The sequence below is a fragment of the Bombina bombina genome, chromosome 6, assembly GCF_027579735.1.
Source record: "Bombina bombina isolate aBomBom1 chromosome 6, aBomBom1.pri, whole genome shotgun sequence".
NCBI classification, from domain to species: Eukaryota; Metazoa; Chordata; class Amphibia; order Anura; family Bombinatoridae; genus Bombina; species Bombina bombina.
In genome coordinates, this window is record NC_069504.1 from 547,780,307 (window position 1) to 547,803,693 (window position 23,387).

The 23,387-nt window shown below is 39.4% G+C and overlaps 1 protein-coding gene across 5 annotated transcripts in view; it reads right to left on the minus strand.

Annotated features, from left to right (window-relative positions):
* MYO5A (myosin VA) overlaps positions 1 to 23,387 on the minus strand; it is a 470,413-nt gene that overhangs the window by 230,437 nt on the left and 216,589 nt on the right. For all 5 annotated transcript variants that reach the window (XM_053717484.1, XM_053717487.1, XM_053717486.1 and 2 more), the window contains exon 6: positions 3,104 to 3,247. In XM_053717484.1, coding sequence (XP_053573459.1) covers positions 3,104 to 3,247 — 144 coding nt within the window. The remainder of the gene's footprint in view (positions 1 to 3,103; positions 3,248 to 23,387) is intronic.

Here is a 23,387-nt window from a genome sequence, read left to right on the forward strand (position 1 = left end):
TTAGAAGGTTAGATAGTATTTTGCGATGGGGGTTGTGGTGGTGAGGGGGTTAATAGGTTAGGGCGTAGTTTGCAATGGGGTATTGGCAGTTAGGGGTTAATAGTGTAGGGAGTTTATGGCAATTGGTTATGTGGCAGTTTAGGCGTTAATAGTGTAGCAGGTCATTTGTAGTTGACTATGTGGCAGTTAATTGGTGCTTAATGCAGTTTTTTTTCTCAGCCGAAACTCTTTACGTGAGCTTTGAGTTCACATAAAAAGTTTGAGCGTAAAATGCGATTGCGACTGAGCAATCGTAACTTGTAATACGAGTGCACATTGACACTCAACGATGCTCACAGAAAATATGGAGAGCGTAAATTACCGAAAATTTGTGCAAATGAAATTGCAGAACTTTAAACACTACACAACTTGTAATGTGGATTTTAGCACAAAAACACTGCAATCTCGAGAATGCGATAATGCTCCTCGCACTAACCGTAGTGTGCCCCTTGTAATTTAGCCCAATTTGTCCAGACACTGGACTGCACTTAAAGAGACACTATACTCAAAGTTTCTTTTATATAAAAGAGCAGCATTATACATGGGGAATGGGGATTGTTTTGCTTGGAAAAAAAATGTGAGTTAGAAGACAATTAATTTAAAAATTTAAACTAATACTGCTGTATCCATTGTTTACTTCCAGCTAACGCTCATGGCTGATAAGTACCTCTTGCTAATGCAGGAAGTACACAATGGATACAGCTGTTTTAGTTTCAAGTTATTATTATTTATATTAGTTAAGTCTAGACAAAAAAATGTCATGATTCAGATAGAGCATGCAATTTTAAGTAACTTTCTATTTACTCGTATTATCAATTTGTCTTTGTTCTCTTGGTATCTTTATTTGAAAAGGTTGGAATGTAAGCTCATGAGCCGGCACATTTTTGATTCAGCACGATGGGTAGCGTTTGCTGATAATTGACTACATTTAGACAACAATCAGCAAGCACTACCCAGGTGCTGAACCAAAAATGGGTCGTCTCCTAAGCTTACACTCTTACCAAGATACCAAGAGAATGAAGAAAAATTGATAATAGGAGTAAATTAGAAAGTTTCTTAAAATTGCATGCTCTATCTGAATCATGTAAGTTTAATTTTCACTAGGGGACTAGGCTATCCCTTTAAAGGGCTGATACAGTGGAAAAATTGCAAGTTCTAATTTGATTATGTAATTATAAAACTAGCGACTCTGCAATTCTTTGAGGCCTATTTAACAAATGTCTGTCGGACCTGATCCGACAGTGCAGATCAGGTCCAACAAACATCGCTGAATGCAGAGAGCAATACGCTCTCTGTATTCAGCATTGCACCAGCAGCTCATAAGAGCTACTGGTGCAACGCCGCCCCCTGAAGATTCGCAGCCAATCGGCTGCCAGCAGGGGGTGTCAATCAACCCGATTGTATTCGATCGGGTTGAATTGCGGTGATTCCTGTCCGCCTCATCAGAGCAGGTGGACAGGGTTATGGAGCAGCGGTCTTTAGACCGCTGCTTCCTAACTGGTGTTTCTGGCGAGCCTGGAGGATAGATAGACCCCTATGTGTTTAACTCATGCAAAAGGGTTTAAACACATAGTTAAAGTGTTGCTCAGAAGCCACAGAGCACTGCTTGTTCAGAGCAAAACAGACGGCCACAACTGGATCAAGTGACTGCCGCTGCATATTGGGTCAGCGTCAGTTTCCACTTAAAAACAACAGTTCTCTGCAGCTCCCAAGCAATACTTCAAATATGTGTTTAACCCCTTAGACACACACATAAATTACATTTATAGAATTGCAGTGTCACTAGTCAGAAGCAGACTAGGCGACCGACTAAGGGTGCCCCTGCAGGGGATGCACACATTTTGTTGATTTTTTTTATGTGTATTTTTTTTTCTGACAAACTTGGGCTTCATAGTAGGGGCCATATGTTGTGGTGTGATGGCTAGAATGGGAGGGGACTCCATTGCAACACAGCGAGACAGAGAGTGCAGGTCAGCCACAAAAGCTAGAAGCATCTGGCTGAAATATCTTACTGCACAGACCCTGCGCCCTCTGCAAAACTTTGACAACATTTTCAAAGTTGGTGGAGCTGGTGACAGCATGGGGACTCAACTCCACCCACAGCCTAAGGCATATTACTGGGGCTGATGGGTATTCAAAGGAGCACTGAGAATCCTCCAGCTTTTAATACACTGCAAGGTATCAATGTACTTTGCACAATATCTGAGATTATAGTCCTAACTATAATTACAACTATACAGTTCAGTGTATAAATGTTCAGCATCATTATGAAGCACAGAGTGATCCCCATCAGTGTATAGGCATCCATCATCATTACACAGGGCAGCCCCTCAACACTATCATATAGAGCAGCATATAGGTTATCAGTGTATAGGTACTCTGCATTAACTATACAGTGCAACATGTTTATTAGTGTGTAGATGCCTTGGATTATCATGTAGTACAGTGTTGTGTTTATTAGTGTGTAAATGTTAAGTGTCATCAATATACAGTGAAACTTGTCCAAACTAAGTGTGAGTTGTACTGGTCCCCTGGTCAAAACTTGCCAGTACTCCACTTCAAGTTAATGTGATCTATTGTAGCGCTTGAAAAATGTGTACTTACGGGGAAATTTATCAAGATGCATCCACAGCTTCTGATAACTTGCAGTTCAGGTGGCAGAGATAAATCACCTATAACAGGCTCTGCTCTCATGTAATTGTTTGCCCAAGAGCAGGGGGCAGGATTGAACAACAGAGCTGTTCTGCAGTCTTTAATTTTGCCAAGCAGCATATTGCAGGTGGACTGGCTTTGCTTAAGAACTTGTCAGCCTTTTTCTGTTAGACTTGCTAATATCAGTCTGGGTATAAGGTGAAAAAGACAAGAGGTCATCCTGCCTCCAGGTTCATGTTTTTTTTTATATATTTTAACTACTGTTTTTCATTGTAGTGAAAAAAGTCTAGCACTGGCCCTGCCACTAGTTTTATAATTACATACAAATTAGAGCATCTCGTTTTTCCACTATAACAGACCTTTAAAAAATGAAGACACAACAAAGTCTAGAAACTAATTATAGAAAACTTACCTGAAACACCACTCTTGATTTTTCAAGTAAGTAGGTTCTCATATGAGCACCAATAATCCGGTATCGCTTATCAAATCCAATCTCTATGTATTTTCCAAAGCGACTGCTATTATCATTCCTTGTCGTTTTTGCATTTCCTATAGACTAGGAGGAGACAAAAAAATGGATACTGTTTACTCATCTGACCATACACATTGCTAAGCATTTAATAAAGTTCCCCATCCTGTAATGTATCATAGTTCATTTCAGACTGACAATAAATACAAATGTATGTTTATTTCTTGCAACAAATTAATGAGCTTGGCTTTTAGTCCTCTATAGTAAACATGTTTCATGTCTCATTATAGAAGCAAAAATATAAACTCAATACCACTTTTATTTTTTTAATGAGGAGTAAAAAGGCATAAAAAAAGAGTTTAAAAAGCAAAATAACATACTTTCAATACCATTACAAAGACATATGAAATGTCTGTTACAATAAAAACACCAACTTAGTATAATACTAAACGAACATATATCTTTGAAAAAAATATTTATTTCTATAACATAGATCCATTATCTCTAAATCAAATAGTTCCTTCACATTTCACAGCCACTCCTCGTTTTATATTTTCCCTCTTTATATTTTTTATTCTGTTGAAATTTAACAACTATTACTTTGATTTGTTGAAAAAGATCATGTGATTAATTACCATTGTGTAGATCAGGTATGAGCCAAATACCTTTCCTCTATACTAGTTTTTGTGGCCATTGGGAAAAAGCTAGAGTGTGAGCTTCTTGTGGGTGGGTAAACAATATGGTCACAAATCAAAGAGAGTCACCTGGAGGGGAGAACAGCTACAATCTTCCCTAAATCTGGCCATATGCTACTAGACATTTTTAGCAAATATATTTATTTATTTTTTGTAACAGCCCTGGGACAAGACACATGTGTATAGCCACCATTCACCAGCTAGCCCCCAGTAGTTCATTGCTGCTCCTGAACCTGTCTAGGTATATGTTTAAACAAATGATACCAAGAGAGAAAAAAGTACATTTGATATCATAAGTAAATTAAAGTGTATGCTCTATCTACTTTCATATCTGTTTATTGCTATGAGAACATCCCCCTCCATTATACTTTAGGTATCTGAGCAGGCGCTCAGCAGGAGTATTTGGAGATGGCAAAACTCATCTTGATTGTGTGGAGACATATTCATTAGCACTGTGCGCTTTTAAGCCACGTATGAACCAGGATCTATTTTATATTCAAAAAAGACTTCAGCCTTTTGTACAATTAGATTAACAAAGAGGCCTACAATACTTCATTGCAATATTGGTTTCCATAGCACTATACATTTGTGAGTCCATAGAACTTTTAATAATAATTTTTACACGCAACTGCAATTATTTCTGATACAATCTTGTACATTATACTTTGTTATTAATATTCTCAGAAGAAAAAGACACAAAATAATACATAAATTTGCACAAAAAATGCAGTGTCCCGTTACATTTAATTAAAATATATGTGTATACATAGTGCAATCCAAAGAAATTCCTTTAACTTAATCATGTGACTATTCTTGCATCTAAATCCCTGATACTCACTGTTTACTGAGGCGTACTTAAGTACAGATAAATATATTAATGCCTTAAAGAGTCTAGTTTTTACTGATTAAGCTTAAAGGCATGCCAAGTATTCTCCTTTTGAACTATTAGCATGACCCATAATATAACCATCAAACCCCCCTTACCCAATTAAGGATAATCTCACTCTTCAAAATCTAACAGGTTCTCTCTATGCAGTCTATATGCAGGTTTTTGTATGCATTTTCTATGGAGACTACAGTTTGTAAACTACCCTCACATGTGCACATGGAAAGCAGTGTTAGAGACAAGCAAGAAATGCTAAGGTCTGGGCCCAAAAACTGGAGGTGCTATGAATGGATTTTGGCATTATTTTCCCATTTCCTATTATTATCATTTGCCTCTTTCTGTCCATGGGTGAACTCCAGCTAATGTGTTCTGCAGTGTTTGTTTTATGTTTGTGTTTATTCCCTAGTTGATTTTGCACACAATCTGCTCAGGTGTAAGCTACCTGTGTTATTCTAAGAGGCAGCCTATGTATGGAAGATGCACCCACTCTAGTCTCTGTTTGCTTTTCATTTCCAGGTGTTGTGTATGTGTGTAAAGATGATATTCCACTCAATGTGGAATATAGGTGGAAAAGCATCCACAGCAATTTCTTACTAGTCTAGGACTAGTGAAGTGGTGGATATTTCAGTCCTTAATGGTTTTCATGTGTAGAGCCAGAGGCGTAACTAGAAACCACAGGGTCCAGGTGCAAGAATCTAAGAAGCCCCCCCCACCACCCCTCCCCCCTCAAAAAAAACTGAATTTATGTTTACCTGATAAATTTCTTTCTCCAACGGTGTGTCCGGTCCACGGCTTCATCCTTACTTGTGGGATATTCTCTTCCCCTACAGGAAATGGCAAAGAGAGCACCCAGCAAGAGCTGTCCATATAGCTCCCCCTCTGGCTCCGCCCCCCAGTCATTCGACCGACGGTTAGGAGAAAAAGGAGAAACTATAGGGTGCCGTGGTGACTGTAGTGTATAAAGAAATAAATTTTTCAAACCTGTTTAAAAACCAGGGCGGGCCGTGGACCGGACACACCGTTGGAGAAAGAAATTTATCAGGTAAACATAAATTCTGTTTTCTCCAACATTGGTGTGTCCGGTCCACGGCTTCATCCTTACTTGTGGGAACCAATACCAAAGCTTTAGGACACGGATGAAGGGAGGGAGCAAACCAGGTTACCTAAACGGAAGGCACCACGGCTTGCAAAACCTTTCTCCCAAAAATAGCCTCCGAAGAAGCATAAGTATCGAATTTGTAAAATTTGGCAAAAGTATGCAGAGAAGACCAAGTCGCTGCCTTACAGATCTGATTAACAGAAGCCTCGTTCTTGAAAGCCCATGTGGAAGCCACAGCTCTAGTAGAATGAGCTGTAATTCGTTCAGGAGGCTGCCGTCCGGCAGTCTCATAAGCCAATCGGATGATGCTTTGCAGCCAAAAAGAAAGAGAGGTAGCAGTAGCTTTCTGCCCTCAACTCTTACCAGAATACACAACAAAAAAGGATGATGTCTGTCTGAAATCCTTTGTTGCTTCTAAATAGAACTTTAAAGCACGGACCACATCTATATTGTGTAACAAGCGGTCCTTCCTTGAAACTGGATTCGGACACAGAGAAGGAACAACAATTTCCTGGTTAATATTCCTGTTGGAAACGACCTTTGGAAGAAAACCAGGCTTGGTACGTAAAACTACCTTATCTGTATGGAATACCAGATAGGGAGAAGTACACTGCAAAGCAGATAATTCAGAAACTCTTCTAGCAGAAGAAATAGCAACCAAAAACAGAACTTTCCAAGATAGTAACTTAATATCTATGGAATGCATGGGTTCAAACGGAACCCCCTGAAGAACTGAAAGAACTAAATTTAGACTCCAATGAGGAGTCATGGGTCTGTAAACAGGCTTGATTCTAACTAACGCCTGTACAAACGCCTGTACATCTGGCACTGCTGCCAGACGCTTGTGTAACAAAACAGACAGAGCAGATATCTGTCCTTTTAAGGAACTAGCTGACAAACCTTTATCCAGACCTTCTTGGAGAAAGGAAAGTATCCTAGGAATTTTAATTTTACTCCAAGGGAATCCCTTGGATTCACACCAACGGATATATTTTTGCCATATCTTATGGTAAATCTTGAGAACAAATCAAATTTAGTGGATTAGTGTGCGCTAAAGGATGGTATTGCTAAACACTACTCTAAAGATACAATCTCTGTATGTATCAAACACAAGTTAATCACCAAATAGCGAAGCCTAAGCTTCAAGATAGAGAAAGTGCGCTAACAAGCTGAAAGTATACACACCATATAAAGATTAAAGTTAAAATTTAATAAACATATAGAATAAGATACACAAATATATAAACACTAAAAATAGGGACGTCTCCCTGTAAAGTGAATGTAACTGGGAAAAATTCCTAATGAAAAAGCAGGTTAAAACCTATAAATGAGGCGGATATTGCAGATACCAATTGATAATCATTGACAAAGATATGGCATAACAGTGATATCGTAAAATAAAACTTAAAAGACAAGCACCAAGTTCATATGTATCAACACAGTGCAGGTGGCCGTATGCAAATGAGCATCGGTATTGGAACAGTGGAAAGAAAATAACGGCTTGTACCACAAATAGATACAGTTTACTGTACCGTGAGTCAAGAGAGTGTTCAGAGGGTGTTACCGAGGAGAAGAAATCCTTCGGTCAAGACTTGGACCGCGGCTACAGTGACTGCCGTTCCTGGAGATAGAAGTGTGCAAACCTCTGCACATGTGAGTCGGCGTCTGACGTCACAGACTTCTCATCGGCTACTCTCAGGGTGTTACTCGCTGCTCCAGCAGCGTGAAGGAAAAGCAGCTGATTGCTGTGTCCTGGTGGGAACTTTCTGTGAAGGCAGACTTGGCTGCTGTGGATATGTTTATTGATCCGATACAATAGTGGGGCACAAGTTATCCCTCACCATGGGATATTCAAAGATGCTGGTAACCCGGGTTTAAAGTTGCAGTACAGACTGTACTGAAATATCCCTTACTGTTTCAAAGTCACAGTGTCACAAATGCAAGCGACGCGTTTCACCCTCCCTTGGGCTTTATCAAGATGCATGTGACAGGTAACTGAAAGCCTTTTAAATGATCCATTCGGTTTTGATTGGTTGGTGGATTCAGTTGTAAAGGTAACACCCTCCAGGTAATTAAGGTGGTAACTCTTTTGCTTTCACCTTTGAGATTGTTATTCTTTAGTTGTTAAGGTAACACCCTCCAGGTAATTAAGATGGTATATGCTTCATTCAGTCATTATAGATTCTTTGTGCTTGTCTAATATAAAAGAACATTTTCATAAAAAATATATCTATGCAATACGTTATCACTATCAGTGGTATCATAACCATAAGACCATATTGAATTTGTTGGATTAATCACTTATAGGTATAATTCTAAACCAAAAAATATATACTTTTACAAAATATAAAATATCTACCATGAGCGAACATATGTGTTAAAAAAGGGTATTTATATAGCGAGTTTATTAAAAAAATTTTTTAAAAAATACATCGGTGCATAATATTTAGGAAGTGAGTGAATGAATGAATATATAGTGGTGTATTCAAAATTACAGGGCTAAAAAAGTTGTTACACGTATAGTGGAACATATCACACTTGAAAATAAGCAATGTGCCTATGAAAATGAAAATAAGGTGCTACTGGGTTAATCTATTCAAATAAAAATGGGGAGAGGTCCAATTCTGAATTTAGTCCCTTTGGGAACAGAGTGTCATATTTATAAATCAATTCAGCCTCTTGTATTAAAAGTGTTTTCTCATTGTTACCACCTCTCCAGTGTCCTTTGACCTTTTTAATCCCCCAAAAATTAAGTGCTTTTGTGTCCTTGTAGTGTTTTTCTTTAAAGTGTTTATACAGTGAGGTGTCATCCCTACCCTTTTCTATACATAATAAGTGCTCCCTAATCCTATCCTTTAGGGATCTAGTGGTTTCACCAAAGTAAAAGAGATTACACAAACATTTTAGATGTTTTTATGGTTGCACCTGATTAAATCTTAAATTTGAAAATTAGTTTCTGAACTGTTTATTTGTAAAGCCTTTAGTTTGGAACTGTGTTTACAGGCCTTACAGGTATAACAGGGAAAAAAAACCACTGGTATTTTACCCTCTAAGTCTTTTTGAATTGAATTTTTATTCTTTTTCAGTTCACTGGGAGCTAGCTGCATTTTAAAATTGTTCGCTCTTCTAAAAATAAAAGTTGGTTTATCTGCCAAATGTTTCCCAATTATATTATCCTCCTTTAAAAGGGGCCAGTGTTTCTTTATTATCTTTTTGATTATATTGTAATCTACACTGTAGTCCGTAACGAGAGGAACATTAATTAGATCATTCTCTTCTCTTTTTTTAGTCTTATATTCTAAAAGTTCATTTCTGTTGGTTAGACGTGCTTTAGAAATTGCATTTTCAATTTTAGCTTTCTCATATCCCCTATCCTCAAATTTTTTTGTTATTAGAGTGACTTGGTTCTCAAAGTCTTCTATTCTTGAGCAATTTCTTTTAATACGTAGTGTTTGTCCATAAGGGATATTATCCTTCCAGGTTTTCAGATGGCAACTCTCTGCATGAATCAAATTATTACAATCGACTGGTTTGAAGTGGGTTTTAGTTTCTAATTTATCTTTAATTGCCATAATTTCCAAATCAAGGAAATTGACCTTAGTATGACTATAGTGACTTATAAATTTAAGGCCATAGTTATTGGAATTCATCCGCTCAAACAGTTTAATAAGTTCATTCTCAGGACCTTTCCATATTAAAAACAAATCATCTATGTAGCGCTTGTAGAGCACGAGGCTCGCACCGAGAGGGTCATTGTTGAAGAATTCTTCTTCCCAAAATCCCATAAATAAATTGGCATAACTCGGTGCGAACCTCGCGCCCATGGCTGTACCCTCTATCTGTCTGTAGAACTTACTGTCAAAAGAGAAAAAATTATGCTCTAATATATATTGAATGCTTTTTAATATGAAGTCACTTTGTTTGGCTTCCATGTTGGTGTCTCTATCTAAAAAAAATTTAACAGCTGCTATTCCCTGTTGGTGATCGATCACAGTGTACAGTGATGATACATCGCATGTTGCGATTATCATTCCATCCTCCCATTTTATGGAATTTAAAATATTTAATAATTGAGTTGAGTCTTTCAAATGTGAATTTAACTTAATTACATAAGGTTGCAGGAATCGATCTATATATTGAGATAGGTTGGCAGAGATCGAATTGATCCCAGAGATAATGGGCCTCCCTGGTGGATTTATGAGACATTTGTGCACTTTTGGAAGGAAATAGAAGATAGGGATTTTAGAATGTTTAGGTGTTAAATAATTAAATTCATGTTCATTAAGAAGTCCTTCAGATTTTCCTTCGATAAGAATTTTATTTAGTATTTTGTTATATTTATCTGTAGGATTCATTGGTAGTACTTCATATGTTTTCTTATCATTTAACAACCTATAGGCCTCAACCATATATTTTTCTGTATCCATTATTACAACCCCCCCACCCTTATCCGCCGGCTTTATGGTCACCTCTAGGTCTTTCTGCATTTTTGTTAATATCTCTCTTTCTTTCTTATTGATATTTTGTTTCCTAATATGAGGTAGTTCACATTTCTTGATATCGTTTAAAACTATTTTCTCAAAGGTATCAAGATAGTTACCCTTTGAAGAAGCTGGATAAAACCGCGATTTGGGTTTTAAATCTGTATGTTGGAATTTATCAACTACTTTGTTAGGAATGATACTCTGTTTCTCTAATGGGCTTTTCATAAAAAAACGCTTCAAGGTTAGGTTTCTGACGAACTTCTTGATATGTATGTGAGTGTTGAACTTACTCATCCTAGTAGTAGGTGCATAAGAAAGGCCTAAATTAAGTAATTTCTCCTGTTCTTTTTTCAGATTTACTTTACTTAAATTAAAAATCCCACTTTTCTTATTATTGTTATCTACGTCAGATGCCGACTCACATGTGCAGAGGTTTGCACACTTCTATCTCCAGGAGGCAGTCACTGTAGCCGCGGTCCAAGTCTTGACCGAAGGATTTCTTCTCCTCGGTAACACCCTCTGAACACTCTCTTGACTCATGGTACAGTAAACTGTATCTATTTGTGGTACAAGCCGTTATTTTCTTTCCACTGTTCCAATACCGATGCTCATTTGCATACGGCCACCTGCACTGTGTTGATACATATGAACTTGGTGCTTGTCTTTTAAGTTTTATTTTACGATATCACTGTTATGCCATATCTTTTATAATTCCATTTTTATGCCATATCTTTTTTATGTCAATAATTATCAATTGGTATCTGCAATATCCGCCTCATTTATAGGTTTTAACCTGCTTTTTCATTAGGAATTTTTCCCAGTTACATTCACTTTACAGGGAGACGTCCCTATTTTTAGTGTTTATATATTTGTGTATCTTATTCTATATGTTTATTAAATTTTAACTTTAATCTTTATATGGTGTGTATACTTTCAGCTTGTTAGCGCACTTTCTCTATCTTGAAGCTTAGGCTTCGCTATTTGGTGATTATGGTAAATCTTCCTAGTTACAGGTTTTCTGGCTTGAACCAGAGTATCTATGACTGTATCTGAAAACCCACGCTTAGATAGAATCAAGCGTTCAATTTCCAAGCAGTCAGTTGGAGAGAGACTAGATTTGGATGTTCGAACGGACCTTGTACTAGAAGATCCTGCCTCAAAGGTAGCTTCCATGGTGGAGCCGATGACATATTCACCAGGTCTGCATACCAAGTCCTGCGTGGCCACGCAGGGGCTATTAGAATCACCAAGGCCTGCTCCTGTTTGATCCTGGCTACAAGCCTGGGAAGGAGAGGGAACGGTGGAAATACATAAGCTAGGTTGAACGACCAAGGCTCCACTAATGCATCCACCAGTGTCGCCTTGGGATCCCTGGATCTGGACCCGTATCGAAGAATCTTTGCGTTCTGGCGAGACGCCATCAGATCCATATCTGGAATGCCCCATAGTTAACTGGGCAAAAACCTCCGGGTGGAGTTCCCACTCCCCCGGATGAAAAGTCTGACGACTCAAATAATCCGCCTTCCAGTTGTTCACTCCTGGGATGTGAATTGCAGATAGGTGGCAGGAATGATCCTCCGCCCATTTGATGATCTTGGATACCTCTCTCATCGCTAAGGAACTCTTTGTTCCCCCCTGATGATTGATGTACGCTACAGTCGTCATGTTGTCCGACTGGAACCTTATGAATTTGGCCTTTGCTAGGTGAGGCCACGCCAGGAGCGCATTGAATATCGCTCTCAGTTCTAAAATGTTTATCGGAAGAAGAGACTCTTCTCGAGACCATAGACCTTGAGCTTTCAGAGAGTCCCAGACCGCACCCCAGCCTAAGAGACTGGCGTCGGTCGTGACAATGACCCATTCTGGTCTTTGGAAACTCATTCCCTGAGACAGGTGATCGTGAGACAACCACCAGCGGAGAGAATCCCTGGTTACCTGGTCTACTTGAATCAGGGGAGACAAGTCTGCATAGTCCCCATTCCACTGATTGAGCATGCACAGTTGTAATGGTCTTAGATGAATTCGAGCAAAAGGAACTATGTCCATTGCTGCAACCATCAATCCTACTACTTCCATACACTGAGCTATGGAAGGCTGAAGAATAGAGTGAAGAACTTGACAAGCGTTTAGAAGCTTTGACTTTCTGACCTCTGTCAGGAAGATCTTCATTTCTAAAGAATCTATTATTGTTCCCAAAAAGGGAACTCTTGTGGACGGAGACAGGGAACTCTTTTCTATGTTCACCTTCCACCCGTGAGATCTGAGAAAGGCTAGAACAATGTCTGTATGAGCCTTTGCTTTGGAAAGAGACGACGCTTGGATTAGAATGTGGTCTAGATAAGGTGCTACAGCAATGCCCCTCGGTCGTAGAACCGCTAGAAGGGACCCTAGCACCTTTGTGAAGATTCTGGGAGCAGTGGCTAAACCAAACAGAAGAGCCACGAACTGGTAATGTTTGTCCATGAAGGCGAACCTCAGGAACTGATGATGATCTTTGTGGATAGGAATATGCAGGTACGCATCCTTTAAGTCCACGGTAGTCATATATTGACCCTCCTGGATTGTTGGTAAAATTGTCCGAATGGTTTCCATTTTGAATGATGGAACTCTGAGGAATTTGTTTAGAATTTTTAGATCCAGAATTGGCCTGAAAGTTCCCTCTTTTTTGGGAACTACAAACAGGTTTGAGTAAAAACCCAGACCTTGTTCCGCTGTTGGAACTGGGTTTATCACTCCCATTTTTAATAGGTCTCCTACGCAATGTAAGAATGCCTGTCTCTTTATCTGGTCTGAAGATAAGCGAGACATGTGGAACCTTCCCCTTGGAGGAAGTTCCTTGAACTCTAGAAGATACCCCTGAGAGAGTATTTCTAGTGCCCAGGGATCCTGAACGTCTCTTGCCCAAGCCTGAGTGAAGAGAGAAAGTCTGCCCCCTACTAGATCCGGTCCCGGATCGGGGGCTACCCCTTCATGCTGTCTTGGTAGCAGCAGCAGGCTTCTTGGCCTGTTTACCCTTGTTCCAGCCTTGCAATGGTTTCCATGCTGGCTTAGGCTGGGAAGAGTTGCCTTCTTGTCTGGAGGCCGCAGAGTTAGGATTCGGTCCGATCCTGAAATTGCGAAAGGAACGAAAATTAGATTTGTTCCTAGCCTTGAAAGGCCTATCCTGTGGGAGGGCATGTCCCTTTCCACCAGTAATGTCTGAAATAATCTCTTTCAATTCTGGCCCAAAAAGGGTCTTACCCTTGAAAGGAATATTAAGCAATTTATTCTTGGACGACACATCCGCCGACCAGGATTTTAGCCAAAGCGCTCTGCGCGCCACTATTGCAAACCCTGAATTTTTCGCCGCTAACTTAGCCAATTGGAAAGCGGCATCCAAAATAAAGGAATTAGCCAACTTTAGTGCGTGAATTCTGTCCATGACTTCATCATATGGAGTCTCTTTTTGGAGCGAATTTTCTAGTTCCTCGAACCAAAAATACGCTGCCGAGGTGACAGGAATAATGCACGAGATTGGTTGAAGCAGGAAACCTTGCTGAACAAATATCTTTTTTAGCAATCCTTCCAATTTTTTATCCATAGGATCTTTAAAAGCGTAACTGTCCTCAATAGGAATAGTTGTGCGCTTAGCCAACGTTGACACTGCCCCCTCAACCTTAGGAACCGTTTGCCATGCGTCCCTTCTGGGGTCAACAATGGGGAACATTTTCTTGAATATAGGAGGTGGAACAAAAGGTATACCTGGCTTTTCCCACTCCTTAGTCACTATATCCGCCACCCGCTTGGGTATCGGAAAGGCATCAGCGTGCACTGGGACCTCTAAGAATTTGTCCATCTGCACAATTTCTCTGGAATTACCAAAGAATCACAGTCATCAAGAGTAGTTAGGACCTCCTTAAGCAGGGCGCGGAGATGATCTAACTTAAATTTAAATGTTACGACATCAGTGTCTGCCTGCTGAGAAACTTTTCCTGAATCAGAAATTTCCCCCTCAGACAGGCCCTCCCTCACTGCCAATTCAGATTGATGTGAGGGTATAACTGATAAATTGTCCTCAGCGCCAACCTGCTCATCTTCTGTATTTAAAACTGAGCTGTCACGCTTTCTAGGGTAGGATGGCAGTTTGGATAACAGATTTGCTATTACTGCTGTTAACTGTTGCATAGTAACAAGCATTGGCACGCTAGATGCACTAGGTATCACCTGCGCGGGCAAAACTGGTGTTGACACAGAAGGAGAGGATGAGGAACTATCCCCACTACCTTCATTAGAAGAATCATCTTGGGCAATCTTATTCAATGTGGCAGTACTGTCCATACTTTGCTTGGACGCTATGACACAATTTGCACAAACATTAATTGGGGGAACCACCTTGGCTCTCATACACACAGAACATAAGCCATCTGAAGGTATAGACATGTTAGACAGAATTTGGCAGGCTAATAATGCAATAAAAGCGTTTTTAAAGAAAAGCGTTACTGTCCCTTTAAATAATAAACAGGCACGCTTTATTTCTGATATATTGAAAAACAATGAAGGCAATGTCCGATTTTTACAAAATTTTCACCCCAGAGTCCTAATGCCTTGAAAGTATTGCACACCAAGTTTCAAGACTTTAACCTTTAAAATGAGCAAACCGGAGCTATTTGTTCAATTAGACAATTTTAATACACTACAATCACAGCCACAGCCTTGCTGCAGCTTTTTACCTTCCCTGAGAGTTATTCAGCAATGAAATAAACCTTCCAGAGTCCGTTTTAGTATGCCACAGGACCCCTCACATGAAGCTGCATGCACTGCCATGGAAGTAAACTGCGCAATTGAGGCGCGAAAACGGGGCCTCCTTCCTCTGCATACCAGAGTGAAGGGGCCTTCCTGACTGAAATAGCCGTTTAACTCAATGCCAGGCGATAAAAACGTTCCCAAAAGTGCTTTTAAGTGCACAAAACACACTAAATGCCATTAAAATATGAAATAAAACAATTGATTTAGCCCACAATAGTGTCAACCAGTGTAGAGCCCATTTGTAAGCCTTAATCTGTTATGAGTCTGAGAAAATGGCTTACTTACCCCTTAAGGGAAAACTGACAGTCTTCTACCATTAACATGTCTTGTTAGAAATATGACTGATCATACCTTGAGCAGAAAAGTCTGCAAACTGTTCCACCCAACTGAAGTTCTCTGGGCTCAACAGTCCTGCGTGGGAACAGCAATTGATTTTAGTTACTGCTGCTAAAATCATACTCCTCTTTAAACAGAACTCTTCATCCTTTTCTGTTTTAGAGTAAATAGTACAAACCGGCACTATTTTAAAATAACAAACTCTTGATAGAAGAATAAAAAACTACAACTAACACCACATACTCTTTACCATCCCCGTGGAGATGCTACTTGTTCAGAGCGGCAAAGAGAATGACTGGGGGGCGGAGCCAGAGGGGGAGCTATATGGACAGCTCTTGCTGGGTGCTCTCTTTGCCATTTCCTGTAGGGGAAGAGAATATCCCACAAGTAAGGATGAAGCCGTGGACCGGACACACCAATGTTGGAGAAAAGGTGAATTTAATACATTTATTTTTATTTATTTTTACATTTGTCTGCAAAAGGAGGTACCCTGTGCCCACAGTCTGTGAGATGGTCTGACCCCCTATTTCTGTATATAGTGACACTATTTAACCACCCCAGTACTGTATATAGTAAGTTAGTGACACAGTCTGTAATCTGCCGGTGAGATGGCTGTCCTGACCCTACCCGCCCCAGTACTTTATAAAGTGACCACAGTAGTCAGTGACATGGTCCACCCCCCCCCCATGCTGTATATAGTGGTACTGTATAGTGACACTGTTTACCCCCTGCCCCCCCATGCTGTAGTAACAAGGTCTGTAATTTGCTGGTTCCACAAACATACATAAACACACATACATACATGCATAAATACACACACAGTCACATGCATACACACACACACACATAAACACCAATGGGTAAAACAGAAACACTAACCCCTGTAGTCATGTCACACTCACATGATATCAGTGCAGGCAGTGGTAGGTTCACATTTTTTATTTAAAAAAAAAATAAAAAAAATTTAAGCTAGGCCCCCACCCTCAGGGGCCCAGTCACACCTGCGACCTCTGCACCCCCTGTAGTTTCGCCCCTGTGTAGAGCTAACTTTTCTAATGGTCTATAATACACATTCATATGTATTTATTACTAGGAGCGATGATTTATTGCAGATCTTTAACAAAAAACAAAACTCAAATATGATTTGACCCACATGGATGTGTATTGTATCAAAATTACACATGCACCCAGATCTTTCTAAATCTTTGTAAACATCACTTCCCTTTCCTTCAAAAAAAGAGAATTGCTATCCCTAAAAAACTTTACAAATAAAAGCAACTACAATTAACTAGAGAGATGGCCTTCGAGTAGATGCCAGTAATAAATATATTACTGTAAAAATGAGAACTTGCATACCACAGGCACAGCAGACCATAATGGCCTAATAGTAAGGTAGGCTGACCAGATTTTGAAAAAATATTATTTTGGATCTGCATATACAACAATAGCAAATTTAAAGTAATACATTCTATCTTGTTATGTTTGTATAATTTCAATTTAACTGACTGAATTCCTCAGGCATTTAGTCTTACTAAAATATATCAACAGTTAACAAGAAAAAACAGAAAACAAAATTAGTCAAGGAAAATTATTTTCTTTGACTAATTATTACCTATTATATTTCCTTAGAATTCAATTTTAAAATTGGAAGAAAAAAATATTTGAGCATTTATTGCTAGTTAAAAATTACCTAAAAACAGAAATGTCACTTTCTCTGCCAATAACTAAAAACTTGGGGCTTACTAAACACCAACGTTTAGTGTTTGTTTAGGGCATCATAATTACAACTGATATTTGCCATTGGTGAGATTAGTATAGAGGAAATAACTCATCAGACACACTATATCCATGCTTCACATCACAGATGCAATACACTGTTACAGACTTGGGCCTAGATTTAGAGTTCGGCGGTAGCCGTCAAAACCAGCGTTAGAGGCTCCTAACGCTGGTTTTGGCCGCCCGCTGGTATTTGGAGTCAGTGATTAAAGGGTCTAACGCTCACTTTTCAGCCGCGACTTTTCCATACCGCAGATCCCCCTACGCCATTTGCGTAGCCTATATTTTCAATGGGATCTTCCTAACGCCGGTATTTAGAGTCGTTTCTGCAGTGAGCGTTAGAGCTCTAACGACAAGATTCCAGCCGCCTGAAAATAGCAGGAGTTAAGAGCTTTCTGGCTAACGCCGGTTTATAAAGCTCTTAACTACTGTACCCTAAAGTACACTAACACCCATAAACTACCTATGTACCCCTAAACCGAGGTCCCCCCACATCGCCGCCACTCGATTAAAATTTTTAACCCCTAATCTGCCGACCGCCACCTACGTTATACTTATGTACCCCTAATCTGCTGCCCCTAACACCGCCGACCCCTGTATTATATCTATTAACCCCTAACTTGCCCCCCACAACGTCGCCGCAAGCTACTTAAAATAATTAACCCCTAATCTTCCGACCGCAAATCGCCGCCACCTACGTTATCCCTATGTACCCCTAATCTGCTACCCCTAACATCGCCGACCCCTATGTTATATTTATTAACCCCTAATCTGCCCCCCTCAACGTCGCCGACACCTACCTACACTTATTAACCCCTAATCTGCCGAGCGGACCTGAGCGCTACTATAATAAAGTTATTAACCCCTAATCCGCCTCACTAACCCTATCATAAATAGTATTAACCCCTAATCTGCCCTCCCTAACATCGCCGACACCTACCTTCAATTATTAACCCCTAATCTGCCGACCGGAGCTCACCGCTATTCTAATAAATGTATTAACCCCTAAAGCTAAGTCTAACCCTAACACTAACACCCCCCTAAGTTAAATATAATTTTTATCTAACGAAATAAATTAACTCTTATTAAATAAATAATTCCTATTTAAAGCTAAATACTTACCTGTAAAATAAATCCTAATATAGCTACAATATAAATTATAATTATATTATAGCTATTTTAGGATTAATATTTATTTTACAGGCAACTTTGTAATTATTTTAACCAGGTACAATAGCTATTAAATAGTTAAGAACTATTTAATAGTTACCTAGTTAAAATAATAACAAATTTACCTGTAAAATAAATCCTAACCTAAGATATAATTAAACCTAACACTACCCTATCAATAAAATAATTAAATAAACTACCTACAATTACCTACAATTAACCTAACACTACACTATCAATAAATTAATTAAACACAATTGCTACAAATAAATACAATTAAATAAACTATCTAAAGTACAAAAAATAAAAAAGAACTAAGTTACAGAAAATAATAAAATATTTACAAACATAAGAAAAATATTACAACAATTTTAAACTAATTACACCTACTCTAAGCCCCCTAATAAAATAACAAAGCCCCCCAAAATAAAAAATTCCCTACCCTATTCTAAAATACAAATATTACAAGCTCTTTTACCTTACCAGCCCTGAACAGGGCCCTTTGCGGGGCATGCCCCAAGAATTTCAGCTCTTTTGCCTGTAAAAAAAAACATACAATACCCCCCCCCAACATTACAACCCACCACCCACATACCCCTAATCTAACCCAAACCCCCCTTAAATAAACCTAACACTAATCCCCTGAAGATCTTCCTACCTTGTCTTCACCATACCAGGTTCACCGATCCGTCCTGGCTCCAAGATCTTCATCCAACCCAAGCGGGGGTTGGCGATCCATAATCCGGTGCTCCAAAGTCTTCCTCCTATCCGGCAAGAAGAGGACATCCGGACCGGCAAACATCTTCTCCAAGCGGCATCTTCTATCTTCTTCCATCCGATGACGACCGGCTCCATCTTGAAGACCTCCAGCGCGGATCCATCCTCTTCTTCCGACGACTAGACGACGAATGACGGTTCCTTTAAGGGACGTCATCCAAGATGGCGTCCCTCGAATTCCGATTGGCTGATAGGATTCTATCAGCCAATCGGAATTAAGGTAGGAATTTTCTGATTGGCTGATGGAATCAGCCAATCAGAATATAGTTCAATCCGATTGGCTGATCCAATCAGCCAATCAGATTGAGCTCGCATTCTATTGGCTGATCGGAACAGAGGAAGACTTTGGAGCACCGGATTATGGATCGCCAACCCCCGCTTGGGTTGGATGAAGATCTTGGAGCCAGGACGGATCGGTGAACCTGGTATGGTGAAGACAAGGTAGGAAGATCTTCAGGGGATTAGTGTTAGGTTTATTTAAGGGGGGTTTGGGTTAGATTAGGGGTATGTGGGTGGTGGGTTGTAATGTTGGGGGGGGGGGTATTGTATGTTTTTTTTTACAGGCAAAAGAGCTGAAATTCTTGGGGCATGCCCCGCAAAGGGCCCTGTTCAGGGCTGGTAAGGTAAAAGAGCTTGTAATATTTGTATTTTAGAATAGGGTAGGGAATTTTTTATTTTGGGGGGCTTTGTTATTTTATTAGGGGGCTTAGAGTAGGTGTAATTAGTTTAAAATTGTTGTAATATTTTTCTTATGTTTGTAAATATTTTATTATTTTCTGTAACTTAGTTCTTTTTTATTTTTTGTACTTTAGATAGTTTATTTAATTGTATTTATTTGTAGCAATTGTGTTTAATTAATTTATTGATAGTGTAGTGTTAGGTTAATTGTAGGTAATTGTAGGTAGTTTATTTAATTATTTTATTGATAGGGTAGTGTTAGGTTTAATTATATCTTAGGTTAGGATTTATTTTACAGGTAAATTTGTTATTATTTTAACTAGGTAACTATTAAATAGTTCTTAACTATTTAATAGCTATTGTACCTGGTTAAAATAATTACAAAGTTGCCTGTAAAATAAATATTAATCCTAAAATAGCTATAATATAATTATAATTTATATTGTAGCTATATTAGGATTTATTTTACAGGTAAGTATTTAGCTTTAAATAGGAATCATTTATTTAATAAGAGTTAATTTATTTCGTTAGATAAAAATTATATTTAACTTAGGGGGGTGTTAGTGTTAGGGTTTAATACATTTATTAGAATAGCGGTGAGCTCCGGTCGGCAGATTAGGGGTTAATAATTGAAGGTAGGTGTCGGCGATGTTAGGGAGGGCAGATTAGGGGTTAATACTATTTATGATAGGGTTAGTGAGGCGGATTAGGGGTTAATAACTTTATTATAGTAGCGCTCAGGTCCGCTCGGCAGATTAGGGGTTAATAAGTGTAGGCAGGTGTCGGCGACGTTGTGGGGGGCAGATTAGGGGTTAATAAATATAACATAGGGGTCGGCGATGTTAGGGCAGCAGATTAGGGGTACATAGGGATAACGTAGGTGGCGGCGGTTTACGGAGCGGCAGATTAGGGGTTAAAAGTGTAATGCAGGGGTCAGCGATAGCGGGGGCGGCAGATTAGGGGTTAATAAGTGTAAGGTTAGGGGTGTTTAGACTCGGGGTACATGTTAGAGTGTTAGGTGCAGACGTAGGAAGTGTTTCCCCATAGGAAACAATGGGGCTGCGTTAGGAGCTGAACGCTGCTTTTTTGCAGGTGTTAGGTTTTTTTTCAGCTCAAACTGCCCCATTGTTTCCTATGGGAGAATCGTGCACGAGCACGTTTTTGATGCCGGCCGCGTCCGTAAGCAACTCTGGTATCGAGAGTTGCATTTGCGGTAAATATGCTCTACGCTCCTTTTTTGGAGCCTAACGCAGCATTTGTTTGAACTCTCGATACCAGAGTTAAATTTATGGTGCGGCCAGAAAAAAACCCGCGGAGCGTTAACAGCCCTTCTACCGCCAAACTCCAAATCTAGGCCTTGGCTTTTCACATGATGCTGGGATAGGCTTGTCTTCTGCAAACATAATGTTTAGTTAAATAAAGGAATGCAGTGTTCTCTAGTTATTAAACAGCCGGCATGTGATGTGCTGCTGGATAAATGAGACAACCTTAAAATTCCACATATCCACTGACATAGAGTTAAATATGTCACTTATCATTACTGGTTTTATTCTGGGAAGATGATTTGTTAAAGGGACATTGTACACTAGATTTTCCCTTGCATAAATGTTTTGTAGACGATCCATTTATATAGCTCACCTGGGAGTGTTTTTGTAAAAATGTATAGTTTTGCTTATTTTTTAATAACATTGTGCTGATTTTCAGACTCCTAACCCTACCCCACAGTGTCAGATGTATACTTGTGTTTACAGACTCCTGCTGGCTCCTGTTTATGTTATCTGTCTTTTCATATGCAGGGACGGGGGGTGTCTGCCCTTCTTGTTTTCCCAGCCCTTTGCCTGGGTATCCCAGCCAAACCTCATCAGTGCTAAACTGTGAGCTTCTAAGTAAGTTTTTAAAAGGTTTTATACTGAATTTTTACCTCAGTATCTGTGCATATTCTTCTTTATAGCAGTGTCTATTACATGCAGTTAGATGAAAATTACAGTATACTGTCCCTTTAAATAGCCCATACTTGTACAAGTGTGTGTGTCTTATGCCTGACCTTCTCATCTAGACCCTTGCCCCTAAAGCACAAAGAATTGCTATATCATTCTTGCCAAATACAAAAAACAATTGAAGCATAATAAACACATAAAGGTCAAGTTTATTTATATGTTATTATCACAAATTCTAGTGCTCTATTTAAGGTACAACATCAATATTGAAAAATGGTTTATACAGAAAACCACACAATTTCAAGACTAATTCAATTAATTTTCTGGTGTATACAGATCACTGCATCAAAAATTGCGCTTTCGTGAGCGTGATATTTGTGCTCCACTTGTAATACCAGCGCACGCAATTGTGCGCTGGTATGTGAATTGGCCAGTAATGTGAACGCAACCTTATATTCGCATTGCATGGAAGCATTGAGCTCCTGAGAGTGCACTTCCATAGGCTCCAATGGGAGCCTCGATCTCATGCCGTGAGACACGGCATGAAAACAAGCGCAGCAAAGGGGGTAAGTCGCGCAGTATTCATATACATATATATTTACTAGAAACACACTGTTCCCCTAGACCACCATGTAAAACACCCATTATTTTGGGGGCATTTAGGGCACTTTTAGAAAATTAACCAGAGATCTGATCACTGGTTAATTTTCTAAATGCGCATATTGCTTCTGGGAGCTGGCGGTAGCAATAACCAGCCCCTTATAATGGCTGGTTATTTATCGGTTCACCCGCAAATGGGCAAATTTGCCCGTTTGCAAGCACACAATAAATTAGCGATCTACTTGTAATTTAGCCCATAGTAAACAATGTAATAGTTATATCATATTTTTTCTTTTTGCTTCAACTCACGTGAAGTTTGTGTTTCTGGTATTTTCCCAGCATCATGTGCTGTAATTAATGTCTCATTAACATGACCCCCTTACAGCAAATAAAACCTCATTTTCCCATCAAAGTGCATCCATCAATGCACTCACCCTTCGAAAAAAACAGCTGATCACTTGAAGATCCACAATCCAAAAGACTACCACAACACCCATGGGATCCAAAACTAAGAGCTAACCATGCAAGAAAGTTTGCAAATGCAAAAAAGAATGGAAATTCTTGGGTTCAGTTCTCTCAATAGAAATGCTCGATATAAACTCTGCACCCCTCATGACACAGTAGGCATGGGCAACAAGAGAAGGTTCAAAATATTTACCAACTAAGGGCCAGATTACGATTGCTACATTTACGCTCCACTCAGTAATACCAGTACACGCAAACGTGTGCTGGTATTACAAGTTAGGCGCAATGCCAACGCGACCTCATGTTCACATTGCAGGGAAGTCTTGTGCTCAAGAGTGCACTTCCGTAGGCTTCAATGGGAGCCTTGTTCTCATGCCGTCAGACACAGCTGAGAACTGAGCGCAGCGAAGGGGGTAAGTCACGCAGCAATGGGCAGCAAAGTGTAAATATATATGAATATATACATATATATTTATGTCTTAATATGTGTATATAAACATATTAAAATGGACAGTCTACACTAAAATTGTTATTTTTTA